The sequence below is a fragment of the Manis pentadactyla genome, chromosome 11 (assembly GCF_030020395.1).
Source record: "Manis pentadactyla isolate mManPen7 chromosome 11, mManPen7.hap1, whole genome shotgun sequence".
Classification (NCBI taxonomy): Eukaryota; Metazoa; Chordata; class Mammalia; order Pholidota; family Manidae; genus Manis; species Manis pentadactyla.
This window is the reverse complement of record NC_080029.1, coordinates 105,328,233-105,352,165: the sequence shown is the minus strand read 5'-3', so window position 1 is coordinate 105,352,165 and position 23,933 is coordinate 105,328,233. Positions and strand designations below refer to the sequence as shown.

Genomic DNA, 23,933 nt, shown 5'->3' with positions numbered 1-23,933 from the left:
AGTAAAAAGTTTGTAGTTGTAAGACTTTGGAGCGCTACAATTTGCACTTCTCCAAATTCTTGGTTGAGTTCCAACAGTATAGATCCAGTCCAATTTTGTTGTTTTACTGTAAGCACAGGCCAGCTTAGATATCTCCTTCCTCATTCCCATGGCAAGTCCAGGAACTGGTGGGATGAGTGCATCTACAGCTGTAGCAGTGCGTGGATCTTTGTTGGGGTTTTTTGATGATCATCTTCTGGCATGAGTCTTCCAGAGAGTGCAGATGTTGGAAGTTCTTTTTCATATCGTATCTTAGTTCATTTTCGGGGTAGCCCAATTAGGCTTTGATCCTTTGTATAAACACAAACAGACCCTTTGCCTACACTTTTATATGCCCTTTATACCCTTGTGTAGAACTCGTTGGAGGTTACCACACAGGAACTGCCCTTTTTTTTTTTTTTTTTTTTTTTTTGCTATCACTAATCTACACTTACATGATGAATATTATGTTTACTAGGCTCTCCCCTATACCAGGTCTCCCCTATAAACCCCTTTACAGTCACTGTCCATCAGCATAGCAAAATGTTGTAGAATCACTACTTGCCTTCTCTGTGTTGTACAGCCCTCCCTTTTCTCCTACCCCCCCATGCATGTTAATCTTAATACCCCCCTACTTCTCCCCCCCTTATCCCTCCCTACCCACCCATCCTCCCCAGTCCCTTTCCCTTTGGTACCTGTTAGTCCATTCTTGAGTTCTGTGATTCTGCTGCTGTTTTGTTCCTTCAGTTTTTCCTTTGTTCTTATATTCCACAGATAAGTGAAATCATTTGGTATTTCTCTTTCTCCACTTGGCTTGTTTCACTGAGCATAATACCCTCCAGCTCCATCCATGTTGCTGCAAATGATTGGATTTGCCCTTTTCTTATGGCTGAGTAGTATTCCATTGTGTATATGTACCACATCTTCTTTATCCATTCATCTACTGATGGACACTTAGGTTGCTTCCATTTCTCGGCTATTGTAAATAGTGATGCAATAAACATAGGGGTGCATCTGTCTTTCTCAAACTTGATTGCTGCGTTCTTAGGGTAAATTCCTAGGAGTGGAATTCCTGGGTCAAATGGTAAGTCTGTTTTGAGCATTTTGATGTACCTCCATACTGCTTTCCACAATGGTTGAACTAACTTACATTCCCACCAGCAGTGTAGGAGGGTTCCCCTTTCTCCACAGCCTCGCCAACATTTGTTGTTGTTTGTCTTTTGGATAGCAGCCATCCTTACTGGTGTGAGGTGATACCTCATTGTAGTTTTAATTTGCATTTCTCTGATAATTAGCGATGTGGAGCATCTTTTCATGTGTCTGTTGGCCATCTGTATTTCTTTTTTGGAGAACTGTCTGTTCAGTTCCTCTGCCCATTTTTTAATTGGGTTATTTGTTTTTTGTTTGTTGAGGCGTGAGAGCTCCTTATATATTCTGGACGTCAAGCCTTTATCGGATGTGTCATTTTCAAATATATTCTCCCATACTGTAGGGATCCTTCTTGTTCTATTGATGGTGTCTTTTGCTGTACAGAAGCTTTTCAGCTTAATATAGTCCCACTTACTCATTTTTGCTGTTGTTTTCCTTGCCCGGGGAGATATGTTCAAGAAGAGGTCACTCATGTTTATGTCTAAGAGGTTTTTGCCTATGTTTTCTTCCAAGAGTTTAATGGTTTCATGGCTTACATTCAGGTCTTTAATCCATTTTGAGTTTACTTTTGTATATGGGGTTAGACAATGGTCCAGTTTCATTCTCCTACATGTAGCTGTCCAGTTTTGCCAGCACCACCTGTTGAAGAGACTGTCATTTCGCCATTGTATGTCCATGGCTCCTTTATCAAATATTAATTGACCATATATGTCTGGGTTAATGTCTGGATTCTCTAGTCTGTTCCATTGGTCTGTGGCTCTGCTCTTGTGCCAGTACCAAATTGTCTTGATTACTATGGCTTTATAGTAGAGCTTGAAGTTGGGGAGTGAGATCCCCCCTACTTTATTCTTCTTTCTCAGGATTGCTTTGGCTATTCGGAGTCTTTGGTGTTTCCATATGAATTTTTGAATTATTTGTTCCAGTTCATTGAAGAATGTTGCTGGTAGTTTCATAGGGATTGCATCAAATCTGTATATTGCTTTGGGCAGGATGGCCATTTTGACGATATTAATTCTTCCTAGCCACGAGCATGGGATGAGTTTCCATCTGTTAGTGTCCCCTTTAATTTCTCTTAAGAGTGACTTGTAGTTTTCAGAGTATAAGTCTTTCACTTCTTTGGTTAGGTTTATTCCTAGGTATTTTATTTTTTTTGATGCAATTGTGAATGGAGTTGTTTTCCTGATTTCTCTTTCTGTTGGTTCATTGTTAGTATATAGGAAAGCCACAGATTTCTGTGTGTTGATTTTGTATCCTGCAACTTTGCTGTATTCCGATATCAGTTCTAGTAGTTTTGGGGTGGAGTCTTTAGGGTTTTTTATGTACAGTATCATGTCATCTGCAAATAGTGACAGTTTAACTTCTTCTTTACCAATCTGGATTCCTTGTATTTCTTTATTTTGTCTCATTGCCGTGGCTAGGACCTCCAGTACTATGTTAAATAACAGTGGAGAGAGTGGGCATCCCTGTCTAGTTCCCGATCTCAGAGGAAATGCTTTCAGCTTCTCGCTGTTCAATATAATGTTGGCTGTGGGTTTATCATAGATGGCCTTTATTATGTTGAGGTACTTGCCCTCTATTCCCATTTTGCTGAGAGTTTTTAACATGAATGGATGTTGAACTTTGTCAAATGCTTTTTCAGCATCTATGGAGATGATCATGTGGTTTTTGTCTTTCTTTTTGTTGATGTGGTGGATGATGTTGATGGACTTTCGAATGTTGTACCATCCTTGCATCCCTGGGATGAATCCCACTTGGTCATGGTGTATGATCCTTTTGATGTATTTTTGAATTCGGTTTGCTAATATTTTGTTGAGTATTTTTGCATCTATGTTCATCAGGGATATTAGTCTGTAGTTTTCTTTTTTGGTGGGGTCTTTGCCTGGTTTTGGTATTAGGGTGATGTTAGCTTCATAGAATGAGTTTGGGAGTATCCCCTCCTCCTCTATTTTTTGGAAAACTTTAAAGAGAATGGGTATTATGTCTTCCCTGTATGTCTGATAAAATTCCGAGGTAAATCCATCTGGCCCGGGGGTTTTGTTCTTTGGTAGTTTTTTGATTACCTCTTAAATTTCGTTGCTGGTAATTGGTCTGTTTAGATTTTCTGTTTCTTCCTGGGTCAATCTTGGAAGGTTATATTTTTCTAGGAAGTTGTCCATTTCTCCTAGGTTTCCCAGCTTGTTAGCATATAGGTTTTCATAGTATTCTCCAATAATTCTTTGCATTTCCGTGGGGTCCGTCGTGATTTTTCCTTTCTCGTTTCTGATACTGTTGATTTGTGTTGACTCTCTTTTCTTCTTAATAAGTCTGGCTAGAGACTTATCTATTTTGTTTATTTTCTCGAAGAACCAGCTCTTGGTTTCATTGATTTTTGCTATTGTTTTATTTTTCTCAATTTTATTTATTTCTTCTCTGATCTTTATTATGTCCCTCCTTCTGCTGACCTTAGGCCTCATCTGTTCTTCTTTTTCCAATTTCGATAATTGTGACATTAGACCATTCATTTGGGATTGCTCTTCCTTTTTTAAATATGCTTGGATTGCTATATACTTTCCTCTTAAGACTGCTTTTGCTGTGTCCCACAGAAGTTGGGGCTTAGTGTTGTTGTTGTCATTTGTTTCCATATATTGCTGGATCTCCATTTTGATTTGGTCATTGATCCATTGATTATTTAGGAGCGTGTTGTTAAGCCTCCATGTGTTTGTGAGCCTCTTTGCTTTCTTTGTACAGTTTATTTCTAGTTTTATGCCTTTGTGGTCTGAAAAGTTGGTTGGTAGGATTTCAATCTTTTGGAATTTTCTGAGGCTCTTTTTGTGGCCTAGTATGTGGTCTATTCTGGAGAATGTTCCATGTGCACTTGAGAAGAATGTATATCCCGCTGCTTTTGGATGTAGAGTTCTATAGATGTCTATTAGGTCCATCTGCTCTACTGTGTTGTTCAGTGCTTCCGTGTCCTTACTTATTTTCTGCCCAGTGGATCTATCCTTTGGGGTGAGTGGTGTGTTGAAGTCTCCTAGAATGAATGCATTGCACTCTATATCCCCCTTTAGTTCTGTTAGTATTTGTTTCACATATGCTGGTGCTCCTGTGTTGGGTGCATATATATTTAGAATGGTTATATCCTCTTGTTTGACTGAGCCCTTTATCATTATGTAGTGTCCTTCTTTATCTCTTGTTACTTTCTTTGTTTTGAAGTCTATTTTGTCTGATATTAGTACTGCAACCCCTGCTTTCTTCTCACTGTTGTTTGCTTGAAATATGTTTTTCCATCCCTTGACTTTTAGTCTGTACATGTCTTTGGGTTTGAGGTGAGTTTCTTGTAAGCAGCATATAGATGGGTCTTGCTTTTTTATCCATTCTGTTACTCTGTGTCTTTTGATTGGTGCATTCAACCCATTAACATTTAGGGTGACTATTGAAAGATATGTACTTATTGCCATTGCAGGCTTTAAATTCGTGGTTACCAAAGGTTCAAGGTTAGCCTCTTTAGTATCTTACTGCCTAACTTAGCTCGCTTATTGAGCTGTTATATACACTGTCTGGAGATTCTTTTCTTCTCTCCCTTCTTGTTCCTCCTCCTCGATTCTTCATATGTTGGGTGTTTTGTGCTGTGCTCCTTCTAGGAGTGCTCCCATCTAGAGCAGTCCCTGTAAGATGTTCTGTAGAGGTGGTTTGTGGAAAGCAAATTCCCTCAGCTTTTGTTTGTCTGGGAATTGTTTAATCCCACCGTCATATTTGAATGATAGTCGTGCTGGATACAGTATCCTTGGTTCAAGGCCCTTCTGTTTCATTGTATTAAATATATCATGCCATTCTCTTCTGGCCTGTAGGGTTTCTGTTGAGAAATCTGACGTTAGCCTGATGGGTTTCCCTTTATAGGTGACCTTTTTCTCTCTAGCTGCCTTTAACACTCTTTCCTTGTCCTTGATCTTTGCCATTTTAATTATTATGTGTCTTGGTGTTGCCCTTCTTGGATCCTTTCTGTTGGGGGTTCTGTGTATTTCCGTGGTCTGTTCAATTACTTCCTCCCCCAGTGTGGGGAAGTTTTCAGCAATTATTTCTTCTAAGATACTTTCCATCTCTTTTCCTCTCTCTTCTTCTTCTGGGACCCCTATAATACGGATATTGTTCCTTTTCGATTGGTCACACAGTTCTCTTAATATTGTTTCATTCCTGGAGATCCTTTTTTCTCTCTCTCTGTCAGCTTCTATGCGTTCCTGTTCTCTGATTTCAATTCCATCAATGGCCTCTTGCATTCTGTCCATTCTGCTTATAAACCCTTCCAGAGTTTGTTTCATTTCTGCGATCTCCTTTCTGGCATCTGTGATCTCCTTCCGGACTTCATCCCATTTGTCTTGCGTATTTCTCTGCATCTCTGTCAGCATGTTTATGATTCTTATTTTGAATTCTTTTTCAGGGAGACTGGTTAGGTCTGTCTCCTTCTCTGGTGTTGTCTCTGTGATCTTTGTCTGCCTGTAGCTTTGCCTTTTCATGGTGATAGGAATAGTCTGCAGAACTGGGACGAGTGACGGCTGGAAGGACTTCCTTTCTTGTTGATTTGTGGCCCTCCTCTCCTGGGAGAACAGCGACCTCTAGTGGCTTGTGCTGCGCAGCTGCGCGCAGACAGGGTTTCTGCTTCCTGCCCGGCTGCTATGGAGTTAATCTCCGCTGTTGCTGTGGGCGTGGCCTGGCTCGGGCAGCTACTCCAAAATGGTGGAGTCGCGTTGGAGCAGGAGCTGCTGGGAGGCTATTTATCTCCGTAAGGGGCCTCCCTGCTCCCTGCAGCCCAGGGGTTAGGGTGCCCAGAGATCCCGGATTCCCTACCTCTGGATTAAGTGACCCACCCTGCCCCTTTAAGACTTCCAAAAAGCTCCCGCCAAAACAAAACAACGACCACAAAAAAAAAACAAGAAAAAAAAATTTTTTAATTAAAAAAAAAAAATTTTTAATTAAAAAAAAAAGGTGGTCGTTCGTTTTTCTTTATTCTCCGGTACCAGCCTCAGGCCTCTGCTCACCGGTCTTTCTGCCCTGTTTCCCTAGTATTGGGGTCCCTGTCCCTTTAAGACTTCCAAAAAGCGCTCGCCAAAACAAAGCAGCAAAAAAGCAAAAAAAAAAAAATGGTCGCGCGCTTTTCTTATGTCCTCTGTCGCCCAGCCTCCAGTGCCTGCTCACTGTTCTTGCTGCCCTGTTTTCCCAGTATCGAGGGCTCTGCACTCTGGCCCGGATGGCTCGGGCTGGGTGTTCGGCAGTCCTGGGCTCCGTCTCCCTCCTGCTCTGCCTGCTCTTCTCCCGCCGGGAGCTGGGGGGAGGGGCGCTCGGCTCCCGCGGGGCAGGGGCTTGTATCTTACCCCCTTCGCGAGGCGCTGGGTTCTCTCAGGTGCGGATGTGGTCTGGATATTGTCCTGTGTCCTCTGGTCTTTATTCTTGGAAGGGTTGTCTTTGTTATATTTTCATAGATATATGTTGTTTTGGGAGGAGATTTCCGCTGCTCTACTCACGCCGCCATCTTCCGCCCACACCCCCTGCCCATTTTTTAATTGGATTATTTGCTTTTTGTTTGTTGAGGTGTGTGAGCTCTTTATATATTTTGGATGTCAACCCTTTATCGGATCTGTCATTTATGAATATATTCTCCCATACTGTAGGATACCTTTTTGTTCTTTGACGGTGTCCTTTGCTGTACAAAAGCTTTTCAGCTTGATATAGTCCCACTTGTTCATTTTTGCTTTTGCTTCCCTTGCCCGGGGAGATATGTTCATGAAGAAGTCACTCATGTTTATGTCCATGAGATTTTTGCCTATGTTTTTTTTTAAGAGTTTTATGGTTTCATGACTTACATTCAGGTCTTTGGTCCATTTCAAATTTGCTTTTGTGTATGGGGTTAGACAGTGATCCAGTTCATTCTCCTACATGTAGCTGTGCAGTTTTGCCAGCACCATCTGTTGAAGAGACTGTCATTTCCCCATTGTATGTCCATGGCTATTTTATCATATATTAATTGGCCATATATGTTTGGGTTAATGTTTGGAGTCTCTATTCTGTTCCACTGGTCTGTGACTCTCTTCTTGTGCTAGTACCAAATTGTCTTGATTACTGTGGCTTTGTAGTAGAGCTTGAAGTTGGGGAGCGAGATCCTCCCCACTTTATTCTTCCTTCTCAGGGTTGCTTTGGCTATTCGGGCCCTTTGGTGGTTCCATATGAATTTTTGAACTATTTGTTCCAGTTCATTGAAGAATGCTGTTGGTAGTTTGATGGGGATTGCATTGAATCTTTATATTGCTTTGGCAGGATGGCCATTTTGATGATATTAATTCTTCCTAGCCAGGAGCATGGGATGAGTTTCCATTTGTTAGTGTCCCCTTTAATTTCTCTTAAGAGTGTCTTGTAGTTTTCAGGGTATAGGTCTTTCACTTCCTTGGTTAGGTTTATTCCTAGGTATTTTATTCTTTTTGATGCTATTGTGAATTGAATTGTTTTCCTGATTTCTCTTTCTATTAGTTCATTGTTAGTGTATAGGAAAGCCACGGATTTCTGTGTGTTAATTTTGTATCCTGCAACTTTGCTGAACTCCGAGATTAGTTCTAGTAGTTTTGCAGTGGAGTCTTCAGGGTTTTTTATGTACAATATCATGTCATCTGCAATAGTGACAGTTTAACTTCTTTACCAATCTGGATTCCTTGTATTTCTTTGTTTCGTCTAATTGCCATGGCTAGGTCCTCCAGTACTATGTTAAATAACAATGGGGAGAGTGGGCATCCCTGTCTTGTTCCCGATCTCAGTGGAAAAGCTTTCAGCCTCTTGCTGTTCAGTATGATGTTAGCTGTGGGTTTATCATATATGGCCTTTATTATGTTGAGGTACTTGCTCTCTATGCCCATTTTGTTGAGAGTTTTTATCATGAATGGATGTTGAATTTTTTCGAATGCTTTTTCAGCATCTATGGAGATGATCATGTGGTTTTTGTCCTTCTTTTTGTTGACGTGGTGGATGACGTTGATGGATTTTTTAATGTTGTACCATCCTTGCATCCCCAGGATGAATCCCACTTGGTCATGGTGTATGATCCTTTTGATGTATTTTTGAATTCGGTTTGCTAATATTTTGCTGAGTATTTTTGCATCTATGTTCATCAGAGATATTGGTCTGTAGTTTATTTTTTGGTGGGATCTTTGCCTGGTTTTGCTATTAGGGTGATGTTGACTTCATAGAATGAGTTTGGGAGTATTCCCTCCTCTTCTATTTTTTGGAAAACTTTAAGGAGAGTGGGTATTATGTCTTATCTGTATGTCTGATAAAATTCCGAGGTAAATCTTGTCTGGCCCGGGGGTTTTGTTTTTGGGTAGTTTTTTGATTACTGCTTCAATTTCATTGCTGGTAATTGGTGTGTTTAGATTTTCTGTTTCTTTCTGGGTCAGTCTTGGAAGGTTGTTTTTTTCCAGGAAGTTGTCCATTTCTCCTAGGTTTTCCAGCTTGTTAGCATATAGGTTTTCATAGTATTCTCTAATAATTCTTTGTATTTCTGTGGTGTCCGTCATGACTTTTCCTTTCTCGTTTCTGATTCTGTTGATGTGTGTTGACTCTCTTTCTCTCTTAATAAGTCTGGCTAGAGGCTTATCTATTTTATTAATTTTCATGAAGAACCAGCTCTTGGTTTCATTGATTTTTTTTCTATTGTTTTATTCTTCTCAATTTTATTTATTTCTTCTCTGATGTTTATTATGTCCCTCCTTCTGCTGAGGGATTTATTTGGGATTATTCTTCCTTCTTTAAATATGCCTGGTCCGCTATATACTTTCCTCTTAAGACTGCTTTTGCTGCGTCCCACAGAAGTTGGAGCTTTGTGTTGTTGTCATTTGTTTCCATATATTGTTGGATCTCCATTTTAATTTGGTCGTTGATCCATTGATTATTTAGGAGCATGTTGTTAAGCCTCCATGTGTTTGTGAGCCTTTTTGCTTTCTTTGTACAGTTTATTTCTAGTTTTATACCTTTGTGGTCTGAAAAGTTGGTTGGTAGGATTTCAATCTTTTTGAATTTACTGAAGCTCTTTTTGTGGCCTAGTATGTGGTCTATTCTGGAGAATGTTGCATGTGCACTTGAGAAGAATGTATATCCTGTTGCTTTTGGATGTAGAGTTCTATAGATGTCTATTAGGTCCATCTGTTCTAGTGTGTTGTTCACTGCCTCTGTGTACTTATTTTCTGTCTGGTGGATCTGTCCTTTGGAGTGAGTGGTGTGTTAAAGTCTCTCAAAATGAATGCATTGCATTCTATTTCCTCCTTTAATTCTGTTAGTATTTGTTTCACATATGCTGGTGCTCCTGTATTGGGTGCATATATGTTTATAATGGTTATATCCTCTTGTTGGACTGAGCCCTTTATCATTATGTAATGTCCTTCTTTATCTCTTGTTACTTTCTTTGTTTTGAGTCTATTTTGTCTGATACTAGTATTGCAACACCTGCTTTTTTTCTCCCTGTTGTTTGCATGAAATATATTTTTTCATCCCTTGACTTTTAATCTGTGCATGTCTTTTGGGTTTGAGGTGAGTCTCTTGTAAGCAGCATATAGATGGGTCTTGCTTTTTTATCCATTCTATTACTCTGTGTCTTTTGATTGGTGCATTCAGTCCATTTACATTTAGGGTGATTATTGAAAGATATGTACTTATTCCCATTGCAGGCTTTAGATTCATGGTTACCAAAGGTTCAAGGTTAGCTTCTTTACTACCGTACTGTCTAACTTAACTCGCTTATTGAGCTATCATAAACACAGTCTGATGATTATTTCTCTCCCTTCTTATTTCTCCTCCTCCATTCTTCATATGTTGGGTGTTTTGTTCTGTGTTCTTTTTAGGAGTGCTCCCATCTAGGGCAGTCCCTCTAAAATACCCTGTAGAGGTGGTTTGTGGGGCGCAAATTCCCTCAACTTTTGCTTGTCTGGAAATTGTTTAATCCCTCCTTCATATTTAAATGATAATCGTGCTGGATACAGTATCCTTGGTTCAAGGCCCTTCTGTTTCATTGCATTAAATATATCATGCCATTCTCTTCTGACCTGTAAGGTTTGTGTTAAGAAATCTGCTGATAGTCTGATGGGTTTTCCTTTGTATGTGACCTTTTTTCTCTCTCTGGCTGCCTTTAATACTCTGTCCTTGTCCTTGATCTTTGCCATTTTAATTATTATGTGTCCTGGTGTTGTCCTCTTTGGGTCCCCTCTTTTGGGAGTTCTGTGTGCTTCCGTATTCTTAGCAACTATTTTCTCCCCCCAGTTTAGGGAAGTTCTCAGCAATTATTTCTTCAAAGACACTTTCTATCCCTTTTTCTCTCTCTTCTTCCTCTGGTACCCCTATAATGTGGATATTGTTCCTTTTGGATTGGTCAAACAGTTCTCTTAATATTGTTTCATTCCTGGAGATCCTTTTATCTCTCTCTGCGTCAGCTTCTATGTGTTCCTGTTCTCTGGTTTCTATTCCATCAATGGCCTCTTGCATCTTATCCATTCTGTTTATAAATTCTCCCACAGATTGTTTTATTTCTGTAATCTCCCTCCTGACGTCATCCCTTAGCTCTTGTATATTTCTCTGCAGCTCTGTCAGCATGTTTATGATTTTTTTTTTCAATTCTTTTTCAGGGAGACTGGTTTGGTCTGTCTCTGCAGATCCTCTCTCAGGGATTGTCTGAACTATTTTGGACTGGACTAAATTTTTTTGCCTTTTCATGGTGATAGTGGTGGCTGTAAACAGGTTGTGGATGTGTCAGCTGGGAGAAGAAAGTCCTTTCCTGCTTGCTGGATGCCTTGCCCTCCTCCGCTGCCTGTGTCGGTTACCTGCACTCCTGGAGTAGCCACTGGGTTAATCCCCTTAGGTGCTCTGGGTGGGGTCTCCGTCAGAGCTTCACGGATCCCTGCGGGGAGTGGCAGGCATGCCAGGTGCGCTCCTCCGCGATAGCGGCGCCCCTGCCGGGCAGCTGTGTACCAGCAGCAGCCTTTGGGTCTGTCCTGGGCGGCCGTGCGTCGGGCTGGGATTCTGGTCAGCTGCTGGGAGCACGGCTGCTCACTCTGGCACTACTGCAGGTGCGCGCGGGCCTTTCCTGTGCCTCTCTAGCGCTTCTGCCACTGGCATGCACAGGTCGCTTCTTGGCCACTCGGTTGCCACTACTGCGGGCTTGCGTGGACCTCTCCCAGGCTCCTCTGTCGCCACTGCCACCTGCGTGTGTGGGCTGCTCCTGGGCTGCACGGTCTCCTCCACGGTGGGCTTGCTTGAGCTGCTCCTGGTCCCCTCTGGCGCTGTGGCACACCAGGCTGCTCCTGGTCCCCTCTGGCGCCGCCACCCCTGGTGTGCGCTGCCACTCTCCCACTACTGGGCCGGTGTGTCGGGGTCCTTGCCAGTTGGGGGAACAACTGGCAGGCTGCTTAGTGCCTTGAGGGCTTCAGAGCTGCACTGCCGCCCAAGGGGTTAGGTTGCCCTCAAGTTCCCTGGGATTCCCAGCTGCTTGCTTAGTGTGCCAGGATGACATCATCCAGCTGTGGGGTCCCTGTCTATTTAAGACTTGCAAAAAGTACTCACTTTTCTTTTGTCTCAGGGGCGCCAGTTGCAGGGACCTGCCCGCAGGTTTTACTTTTCCATTTCTCTAATATCCAGCACCCCATGCACCTTGTGTCTGCACTTCGGGTGCAGATTTCTAGAGCTGGTTGTTTAGCAATCCTGGGCTTTCACTCCCTCCCCGTTCCGACTCCTTTCTTCCAGCCGGATTCTGGGGTCGGGGAGCGTTCAGGTCTCACCTGGCCATGGCTTGTATCTTACCTCCTTCGTGTGATGTTGAGTTCTCACAGATGTAGATGTGTCCTGGCTGTTGTACTGTATCCACTGGTGTCTGTTTTAGGAATAGGTGTATTTATTGTATTTTCATAAATATATATGTTTTTGGTAGGATATTTCCACTGGAGTACTCACACCACCATCTTCCTGTGATCCCCCGGTCTTTTTTTTTTTTTTTACATACTCTTTATTATTATTTCCAACCTTTTATTATCAGTTAAGGAGTTTCTTATATTGTAAGGAAGTAAAAGTTTTACTTCCTGCTTAAACAGTGTTACGTGGTCTTCCTGATACTAAGATTAGGAGACTTTACACCCACCTCACATTAAACCCTTTCAGATCCTTAAAAGAAAACTGTGGTATAGTGATTAAAAGGGGTACCTGTGTAGTTAATTGCCTAGTTTGGAGTTCTTACCCTGCTGTTTACTAGGACACGTGTGACTTTGGGTGAATTATCAGACCTCTGTGCCCCATTACCTCATTTGTACATGCAGCCTGCTCATAAAATGTTGAGGGAATTAAATGAGTTAGTATATATATATATATATAGTGCTTAGAAAGTGGTGGCATATTCGAAGCAGTATATGTACCAGTGTAAAGCACTATACGTGTATGAAGCTAATATTATATTGCTACAACTCATGGTTTTATTTCTGACTGCATTTTATTCAGATAGAATTTTCTTAATCTTCATCCTATTCTTCATTCTAACCTTCCCATACCACTTTCACAATCATTTCTGTTAACTTTCTTTTACTAACCCAGTGTATCTTTCTTTAGAGCTATTATTGAAAAACATATTAATCATACTTAGATTTTTGATGTCTAAAGCTCAACTAAGTTTATATTTTTAGGGAATGTCTATGAATGTTCCTAGGTTCATTTTAGTCATAGATATTTTTTTTAAAGTATTATAAATAGCATTTTCCCCTAAATTATACTGCCGTATTCTAACCACACTGTGCTTCATCACCTCTCTTGATTCTGAGATCCTTCTGCAGCATCACATAGTCAATTTTTCTCTGAATTTGAGATCCTTTGCAGTCTTACATAGTTTCTTTGGAAATTGAGCGCCTGGAATAGCTCACTCTCATCTACAAACTTGGAAAGACTACTGTACATCTCCATTTCTATGTCATTTATTGAAATATAGGAACATGCTGTCTTCAGTCCTCCACACTGGAAAATACCTTTATCCATACCACTGTGAAATATGATGTTGTGAAAGGAGTGCAGCTTTGAAATACAGCAGTACTAGGTTTAGATCCTAGTTGTCTATCTGACTAGCTTAGTAGCCTGAAAACACCACTTGACCTTGCTGAGTCTGAGTTCCCTCACCAGTGAAAGGTAAACAAGGGAGCAAATAGGACCCCTGCATGTCTGCCTTGAGTGGCAAGGAAATACGGGTGTAAGAAATAGAGATAATGTATGGAAATGAAATCAGTTCAGTTATTAAATAATTCAAATTATTTAGTTAAATAATTAAAATTAGTAAGCACTGGCCTGACAAAAACTAGTCACTCAGTAAATGCACATTACTGCCATTGCTGCTCCAGCTGCCACTGCTAATACCACAGTCAGTGTTAGCGTTGTTCCAGCGACTGCCCCAGCTGTCAGTGTTATTACTGATGACCCTCGGAACTACTTACCAATGAAATCTCACCATTGAAAGTTTTAATGGCAGTCAATCTGCATTGTGATGATTTGTAATTTTGGCTTACAGGTCACAGTCTTGCAGTGCATTCTTCCAGACTGTGGAGTGGATGGCATTTTATTACAGTGTTTCAGTTTCACCTCATACAGTTCCCTAATGTCAAAATTTAGTGTATTTATGACTTTCCCTGTCTAAAAACTGTGAACACCCTTGTCAGAAACTAGTATATAATTCTCTGTTTAGAAGGAACACATTCCTTTAGAGCCTACAGGATCCCTTTTTAAAAGAAAACTTTTTATTATTACTAGACATTCATCCCAGTTAATCTTGACTACTTATCCAATACTACTAGGTTTCTGAAAAATGTAATTGTGCTAGTTAACAGTATTAAAATGGCTTATCGTCTATAGACCTTTGAAATGATTTTCTAGAAATCTGCTTTTCTCAGTTAGGAAAGATTGTAACTCAACCATGGAATGTCTGAGTGGAAGCTCTTGAAACCTGGTTGACTTTACTTATTGTACAACCTCTTTCCAGCTTTTTAGTATGCTTACAAATATTCTTAAATTGGAGATTGTATTTTGGAAATCAATATTGAAATTTTTGGCTTTTAAATGTTATTGGAAGGAAGGAATGTGGCCTGGCTGAAATGAATCTGAACATTTTCCCCCATATAGGTCATCCCTTACTCCATGGTATGTTTATAGTATGAAGGAAACCTCAAATAGCACAGTAATGTAATTGTCCCAAAGTATTCATTTTACATGTAGCCTTGGGTTTGTTATGTGATCTGCAGAAAAATGCAAATAGGGGCATTTATTTCAGTTTAAACTTGAGAGGGAAAGGATTATCCTTTATCAGAAAGATCTATTTCAGCATGTTTACATACAGAATAAAAATTACTTGCAGTCTTGATCTCTAATGATTATTTCAAATCATCACCAGTTAATCCTCCTTTTCTCTTTATACCGAAATATTAACTAGTGTTTGTTTTAAGTGCTATACTACATTTTTCTATTTTAAAAAATTGCAACATTCCCAGGTGAAAAGTGTAATTACTTAATGGCAGGTCATTAGCTTGGAACTTTGAGCTTAGCAAATTTCACTGTCTTCTGCCAAGCAATTGAATATCTCAAATAATGACTATTTCAGCAGGTATCTTTAATGAGTAAGAATTACAGGTAAGAACATTTTTTTCTTTTCCTAAAGTGTTAATGATGTATTAGTTGCATTAAAATTTGTTAAAGTATGCTTTCGTAGTTATAAAATTGCAGTATACATATTATTGATGAATTTATAACTCAGTGAAATTTTATATAATGTACTCTTCTAATTTTTAAGACTTCTTTTTCTTATTGTCACTGGTAATTACAGTTTTGTCCCTTAAACAGAATACCAGTATGGTTAAAACCACAAAACAAGATTGGGATCATAGGCCCCTTAATGCTAATTATTTAATAACTTATTTTGTTCTTATCTACCAATTTCTTAACCATTAAAATGAAGAGTAATAGAAACTTCTGTTACCAGCTTCCCTTGCCGAGATATTAAGAGGACTCAGCTTCCCCAGTTGAAATGCCAGCAATAATACAGGCTTAATAGCTTTCGTTTTAATTGTTGCATAAAGTCAGTTTATTAGAGGAGCCATAGATGAAAATGATTAGCATGGTAATGTTTCTTTTGTAAGAATTTAAGGTCAATCTTTGGCAACATTTTCAACAATAAGCTAAGAAGAAAAATTCTTTTATAAAATACTTTTAACCTACTTTGTGACCAGTTTGTTGCAGTTTTTTTAAACTGCGTTTAAAATTTTTAAATGCTTAGAAACATACATCAATTGTAATACACAAATTTATTTTAAGACTTCATTAATCCAATATCTATTTTTGTGTTTTCAGACTAACTTTTCATATTTTCTTACTGCTTTCTATGTTATTCTTAACATGTAAATCTTTAAAGCATTCTTTTCCCATGTAAATCATTAAAGCAATGAAGTTGTACAGTATACTTGATCTTATTTAATCTTTATCAGTATTGTTCACAATACTTAAGAGAATTACAAAATCTTTAACCTAAGAATGATGGACATTTATGCATTTTGTCAAATATTTGTGCAAGTTTTATTCATTTAAATTTGTTTTGCAAATTAGTTGTAAGTTATTATAAACACTACCATTATAGTGCCTCTACAAGAAAGGACATACTCTATTTTAAATTTTTAGCAATTTCTTGTATTTACTAAAATAGGTAATTTTACACAGTTAAATTATTAATGCCTAGTAAAGCGTTAGCATTTATAGACCTAATTTTTTCAGTATGCTCTCAGAGAATGGATAAAGAAGAGGGGTATTTGCCAACTCTATATTTCACTGACTAACGAGGTAACCAGGAGAGTGGTTTTAGGATGGTTGACATTTCTATCCTACTAGATGTCTTCATTTTTGTCCTTGACAAAATGCCAGTACAGTTAATGCTTATGTTGAAAGTATTCTTATGTATAACTGTTAAATTAAGCCTTCATAAAATTATGGATCACTTAACTTTTTATTAATAGCATTTTAGATCAGTTAGGCAACCCTACTTATGCAGATTAAAATTGAATTTAATATCAGCAAATAATATTTAGTCATGAGCAGTTTCTAGAACATAGATCCTTTGGAAAAGCTAGCTTTTATATTAAATTGATTGTTTTAAAGATTTTATAGATAACATATGCCTTTGTCAATGTTGTAGTTAGTTACAATTAGTACTTTTTTGTAATCAAGAAGTTAAAAAATTATAGTTAATATTTGAGCTGTGCTTATGAAGGCTTTTAAGGGAATATATCCTTCAAAATTCTAAATTACTTCTGTGATTTTCCACCTCTAGAATTAGCTAACTGTAATATATGTTGAAATGGCATGCTATATTAAATTTCACAATATACAAAAACATTTATCTTCTCTCACTTTTGAGTCCTATAATAGTAAATATAATGCACATTATATATATTGAGCATATATATGCCTGCTTTTATACTTTAAAGAGTAATTATTTTTGGAACTTTTACTAATGTGTTATGTTTTTTATTTTAAATTGTACTTAACAGAACATTTTTTAAGTGCACTCGCTTTTAGAGAAGGAAACACATGCTGTATTCATTTATTTAGCACATTCATTGAAGCTACTGTTTATTCTCTTGCATTTTATTTTTACCTTAAAATACTATTTACTTAAAATAGTATTTACTATTATGGTATAAAATGCTCATCAGTTTAGATTTACATTTAAATTATTTTAAGTATGCAAAAGAGAAGTTTCATTATTTTTCCATTTTAAATATAAAAGAAAATATTCAATGCTTATTTTGTTTTCAAGATTAAAAAATGAAGCTCCCATTAAGGAACAAGAACCTGTGTCTGAGGTAAATTTTGTTTTATTTCATGCCTTAAAGGTTTATACTTTTGAAAGTATTGTTGGTGTGATTTTTAAAACATTTCAGTTCAGTGTGCATACATCATAGCAATTATTGGCATGCTATCAGAAGAAAACTTGAGATTTTTTTTTTGTTTTCATTAAATATAAAAATAATCTGAAACAAAATTGTAAGGTGGTTTTGTTTTGACAAAGACACCACATATTTTACTTGCTTATTAAGTTAAACTAGTGAGTGATGGAAATAAATTTATGATTCAAAAATCCTGAAACCAATAAAACTTAAAACATTTGACACACTGGGAAATTAGTCTTTCCAGATGAGTTTATTTTCTGGGCAATCAGAATGATTTAATTTTTAAGTTACAAATATTTTTAACACATTAAATATGTTTTAACTATCTTGAATGCTCAGGGTTACATCTAAATGTTATTACATTTTATTAGGGTGATCTAATGGATGAGTATAGAAATAGTTTTGCTCAATTCCTGCTTTTTTAATGTCAATTTTTAAAATATTGCTTAATATTGCTTGTCTCTTTCTGAGTATAATAAAGTGAGGCAGTTTCAGCATTTATCTTTGGAACAGCATTTCTGTCTTGTACAGTGAATAAGTAAAACCTCAGAATTAACAGCCTTCCTCCAAGTGGCTTTCTTTTGTTAGTGCAGTTTTCTTTTGTTTGTAAAGTTTTTTTACTACAAATACATTTCTCTAATAGAGGATTTTTTGGCTATCTGTTTTTTCTTGAGTGAGTTTTGATAGTTTGTGATTTTTGAGGAATTGGTATATCATCTCTTTCATTCCTGATATTAATAATTTTTGTGTTTTTTCCTATTCTTGACATATATGTTACTTTTGTGAAATCAGAATACAATGATACTGTTTTTGCTTTAGTTATTTTTAGAGCAATTAAAAACTTTAGAAAGTGATTTTACATCCATCTTTATTTTTACCATTTCCAGTGTTCTTCATTTCTTTTTGTAGCTGTTTCTGTCTGTTATCACGTTCCTTTTGCCTAAACAACTTCCTTTGATATAGCTCATGTTGCAGATCTGTTGGTAATTCTTTCATGCTTTTTTCATTTAAAAAAACCTTTATTCTTCATTTTTGAAATATTTTTTTGGTGAGTATACAATTCTGGGTTGATAGTTTTGTTTGTTTTCTTTGAGCAGTTTAAAAAATTCATTTTCTTGTCTCTTGGCTTACATATTTTCTGAGGAGATGTCTTACATTAATTTTTATCTTTGTTTCTATATATGCATAGTGTCAATTTTCTTTGGTTGTCCTCACAATTTTATTTTTATCTTTACTTCTCATCAGTTTGAACATAATGTGTCTAAGTCTGGTTTGTTCATTTAGAAGTTTATTTGTGCATTTATTTATTTTTGGCATATATCTTGATTGTTCTTTTCTGAACTCTCTTGTATCTTATAATTCTGGGATTCCAATTTCATATATGTTATACCATTTGATGTTAGTCCTTGTTCTTAGATGTCCTCTTCTAGATTTTGACAACTCCCCCAACACACCCACACACTTTTTTTTCCTTTGTGTATTTCAGTTTGGGTAATTATTATGTATTGACCTATCTATAGTTTTACTGCTTCATTTTTCAGTTGTTTGGACATGAACATGAAAAAAAAATCTTGAATCCATAGTTTCATAATATCCATTGACTCTTTCCTGATCTCATTTATACTTGACTAGAATCTTAGATTGAACTCATTCTCTTTTGATTAAACTGTTTCATCTATGTCAAATGAAAGCAGCCTTTTCATACATAAACATTCGTTAAAAGAAAAAACCTTATGGTAAAAATTTAGCACACCATAAGCAGAGTTAAAAGAAGCCATATTGAATGGAAGGCCACAGAACAATCCTGGTCTGCATATTTCTTTCATTTATATATGTGATATGGATAGTCCCTTGAATAGATCCAGGTGTTCATTTGAATTACACATGTGCTAGGTGGATAGCTTGAGTTAATGTTCAAGATTTTGATCAGGTACATTGTAATGGAATCAGTATTTCAATGCTCAAATAATATTCTCTTGTTAATCACTCTTCATTTGTGTACTTTTATTTTTCCTCTTTGAAAATTAATATTTTCATATATTGGATTGTATTTGAAATTTATATTACATAGTGGCTTGTAAAACAGTGTCTGTTCTGCTACTATGTGTATTCTATATGCTACAATATTCTATGGCTTTTGCTTCCTAACTGTATATACCTTGACTCTTCCCCTCCAGTATGGTGGTTAGTGTAGTTTCATTAAAACAAAGTAGGAGGTAAGAGAGAGGAGGTTGGTACAGATGGCTTTCTCTTTCTTTGCTTCCTTCCTTAGCTATTAGGAAACACTTGATAGCATGTTCTAGGAAAATTTATATTGAGACTAAAGATTAGTAAAATTATTTTCCTATCTTCAAGATGGTAAAAATTTCAAAGTGTGCACCTCAAAGTGGACAGGTAAACATGAAACAATTATAATCTAGTAAGATAACTACCTTACTCCAAGTATCAGGTACAGTAGGTATACACAGAAGTCCCTTCAGGGTGGCTTTATGTTGTTTTTCTCTCTTCCTCTGAATATTCTTTTCTCAATTCAAACATACACATAAATATGTAAAATAGAGGTTCCTTTTATTTAATTAATGAAAAGACAAACTACCTCTAGTCTCTATTTCTCAAAGACTACATGGGGCTATCAGTAAAGAATTTCTAAGGTTTTCATTTTTGTTTTTGTTTTTGTTGCTTTTGCTTTGTAACTTTTTCAGATACTTGAGAGTTTCAACTGTAAAATTAGTTAAAGTTAAAAATTCATATTAGAATGTTTATCATAAAAACAGTGGTTCACCTGCCCCACTTTTTCCATTTAACCCTTTAGAGACAGTCATTTTAAAAATCTGATCTAGTATTTTATCTCTGCATTTCTAATAATATAGCCATATTTTATAATTTGTCATTTTTTGACAGTATGACTGTAACAGTAATTAAGAATTTACTTCTCTAGGTTACCATACTTACCTTCCACTGTCCCCCACCCATAGCATCCCAGCCAGGGCCTGAACTAGAGTGAAGTAAATGAGGTCCTCACCTCTGACACAAATTTAGGGAGCTGCAAAAAATTTAGTAGTCAGATAAATAATGTTTTCATTAAATATTTTTAAAAATAAAAATTAATGCAAAATAATCTGTGATGGACACAATATCAAAATTTTAACAAGACGAGATCCAAACCTGGATATGAGGGATATCGATAAGTTGTTTTCCTTGTTTGTAGCTGCAAGCCGTAGTACTCAGTAAAAGGGAAAGTTTTATGAATTGCACATATGTCTTTGATTTTTCTTGAATATTATTAAGAGCACTAAGGTAAATAATACAAATTTTATTAATATATCTGACCTTTCCCAAATGAAAATTGATGAACTATCAAAACTTTCTGAAAAAGTATTTTAATAGAGAATGGGCCCATCCAAGGATAAATGCAGATTTTAGGGTATATTTTTCACATTTTGGTAAAGATTTTCAAGAGATAACTCTTTTTAAAAATTGGTCTAATGGTGAGTTGATTCATACCAAGTGCCTTTTCTGACCATAGCAGTATGAAATTGGAAATCAATTACAGGAAACAAACTGGAAAAAACACACAAATACATGGAGGCTAAACAGTAATACTACTCAAATAACCAATGGGTCAATGAGGAGGTTATAGAGGAAATTAAAAAATACTTGGAGAATAATGAAAATAGAAATAAAAAACAATGCAAAGACTTTGGGATGCAGCAAAAGCAGTTCTAAGAGGGAAGTTTATATAGTGTTACAGGTATTAAGAAACAAGAAAAATCTCAAACTAAACCTACACCTAAAAGAACTAGAAAAAGAAAGTCCCAAATTAGTAGAATGAAGGAAATGATAAAGATTACAGCAGAAATAAATGAAATAGAGACTAAAAAGGAAATGCAAAGGATCAATGAAACTAAAAGTTGGTGCTTTGAAAATTTAAACAGAATTGGTAAACTCTTAACTAGACTCATCAAGAAAAAAGAGAACTCAAATATGATCAGAAATGAAAGAAGCGACATTACAACTAACCACAGAAACACAATCAACTACAAGAGATTATATGCCAACAAATTGGAAAATCTGTAAGAAATGGATAAATTCCTAGGAACAGGCAATCTTCCATAACTGAACAAGGAAGAAAGATAATCTGAACAGACCAATTACTAGTAACAAAATTAAAGTAGTAATCAAAAAACTCTGAACAAGAGTTCAGGACTTGATGGCTTCACAGGAGAATTCTACCAAGCATTTAAAGAAGACTTAACACCTGTCCTCAAAACTATTCCAAAAAACTGAACAGGAAGGAAAGCTTCCACATTCATTGTATGAGGCCAGCATCACCTGGTAACAAAACCAAACACATTAGAAAAAATAAATTCCAGAGCAATATCCCCGATGAACATAGATGTAAAAGTCATCAACAGAACATTAGCAAACTGAATTCAAAAATACACTCAAGGAATCATTCACTGTAACCAGTTGGGATTTATTCCATGGATGCAAGAATGGTCCAGTTTCCACAAATCAGTCAGTGTGACACAGCACATTAACAAAAGGAAGGATAAAAACCATATGGTCATCTCAATTGATGCTGAAAAAGCATTTGACAAAATTCAGCATCCATTCATAATAAAAACAAAATGGGTACAGAGGGGACATAAACATAATAAAGTCCATATATGACAAAGCCACAGCTAAGCTCATATTCAGTGGCAAAAAGCTGAAAGCATTTCCTCTAAGATCTGGCACAAGACAAGGGTGCCCACTCCCACCACCTTTGTTCAACAAAATACTGGAAGTCCTAGCCATGGCAGTCAGGCAAGAAGAAAAGGCATCCAAATTGGTAAGGAAGAAGTAAAACTCAACATTTGTAGATGACATGATACTATATATAGAAAACCTTAAAGACTCAACCAAAAGACTACTAGGATTAATAAATGAATTCAGTGAAATTGCAGGATATAAAATCAGTGTAAAGAAATCTGTCATGTTTCTATATACAAAAAATGAACTACCAGAAAGTGAAATTAAGTAATCAATCCCATTTACAATTCCATCAAACACAAAAAAATAGTTATGAGTAAATTTTACTAAAGTGAAAGACCTAGTCTCTGAAAACTGTACACAGTGATGAAAGAAGTTAAATAAGAAACAAATAAATGGAAAGCTATTCCATGCTCATGGGTAGAAAGATTTTAAATAGTTTAAATAGCCATACTGCCCAAAGCATCTACAGATTCAGTGCACCCTCTGCCAAAATACCAATGGCATTTTCACTGAACTAGAGCAAACAATCCTAAAATTTGTATGGAATCACACAATATCCTAAGTAGTCCAAGCAATTTGGAGAAACAACAAAGCTGGGACTATTGTACTCCTTGATTTCAAACTTATACTACAAAGCTATAATAATTAACACAGTATAATACTGGCACAAGAACAGGTAAACAAGTGGAACAGAATAGAAAACCTAGAAATAAACCCTTGTATATAAGATTAATATGTGACAAAGGAAGCAAGAGTATACAATGGGGAAAAGACAGTCTTTTCAATAAATGATGCTGGGAAAACTGGACAGATGCACTCAAATGAAACTATCACTGTCTTATACACAAAAATAAATTCAAAATGAATTAAAAACCTAAATATAAGATGTGAAATCATAAAACTCCTAGAAGAAAACAAAGGCAGCAAACTCTGGAAAATCATCATTAGTAACTTCTATCTTGGTAAGTCTCCCCAAGCATGGGGAAACAAAAACAAAAGTAAACAAGGGGGAAACACACAAGACCAATAATCTGCACAGCGCAGGAAACCATTAGTAAAATGAAAAGGCAACTTACTTTATGGGAGAATATTTGCAAATGATATATCTGATAAAGGGCTTATATCCAAAACATAAAGAACTCATAAAACTCAACACCAAAAGGACATGAAGACATTTTTACCAAAGAAGACATGCAGATGGCCAACCAACACATGAAAAGGTGCTCAGTATCACTAATCATTGGGGAAATGCAAACTGTGAGATAGATTCTCACAGCAAGTTAGAGTGGCTACTATCAGCAAAACAAGAAATAACAAGTGTTGACAAGGATGTAGAGAAAAGGGAACCCTTATACACTGCTGGTGGGAATGCAAATTGGTGCAGCCACTAAGAAAGCAGTACAGAGGTTTGTCAAAAAACTAAAAATAGAAATACCATAAGACCCATTTCTGGGAATTCACATGAAGAAAAAGTCACTAACCTGAAAAAATACATACATTCCTATTTATCACAGCATTACTTATGATAGCCAAAATATGGAAACAACGTAAATGCTCATCTATAGATGAATGGATAAGGAAGATGTGGTACATATATATATATACACACAATGAAATATTAGTCATAAAAATAGAAAGAAATCTTGCCATTTGTGGCATGGATGGACCTAGAGGGTAGGTGAATGCTACGTGAAATAAGTCAGAGGACAAAAACTGAATGATTTCACTTAACATGTGGAATCTAAAAAACAAAACAAATGATCAAAATTGAAATAGACTCAAACACAGAACAGACTAATGGTTACCGTAGGAGAGGGGAGGTAGGGAGATGGGTGAAATAGGTGAACAAGAAAAAGTTAAAATATTTGATACCTTGATTTGGGTGATGGCTACATGAGTGTATACACATTTCAAAATTCATGAAGCTGTACATTAATATTTGCATTTTATTGTATATATTTCAACAGATTTTAATGGTCTAATGGTGAGTTGATTCATTGTAACTGATTCATTTCTTCCAAAGGGTCCTTGCTTTTATTTTGTTAACTA

General features: G+C 36.8%; 1 protein-coding gene across 6 annotated transcripts in view; it reads left to right on the top strand.

The window, feature by feature from the left end:
• The window catches only part of ZNF280D (zinc finger protein 280D), a 298,762-nt gene that overhangs the window by 260,362 nt on the left and 14,467 nt on the right, over positions 1–23,933 (top strand). For all 6 annotated transcript variants that reach the window (XM_057488838.1, XM_057488837.1, XM_036929705.2 and 3 more), the window contains one exon: positions 16,994–17,039. In XM_057488838.1, coding sequence (XP_057344821.1) covers positions 16,994–17,039 — 46 coding nt within the window. The remainder of the gene's footprint in view (positions 1–16,993; positions 17,040–23,933) is intronic.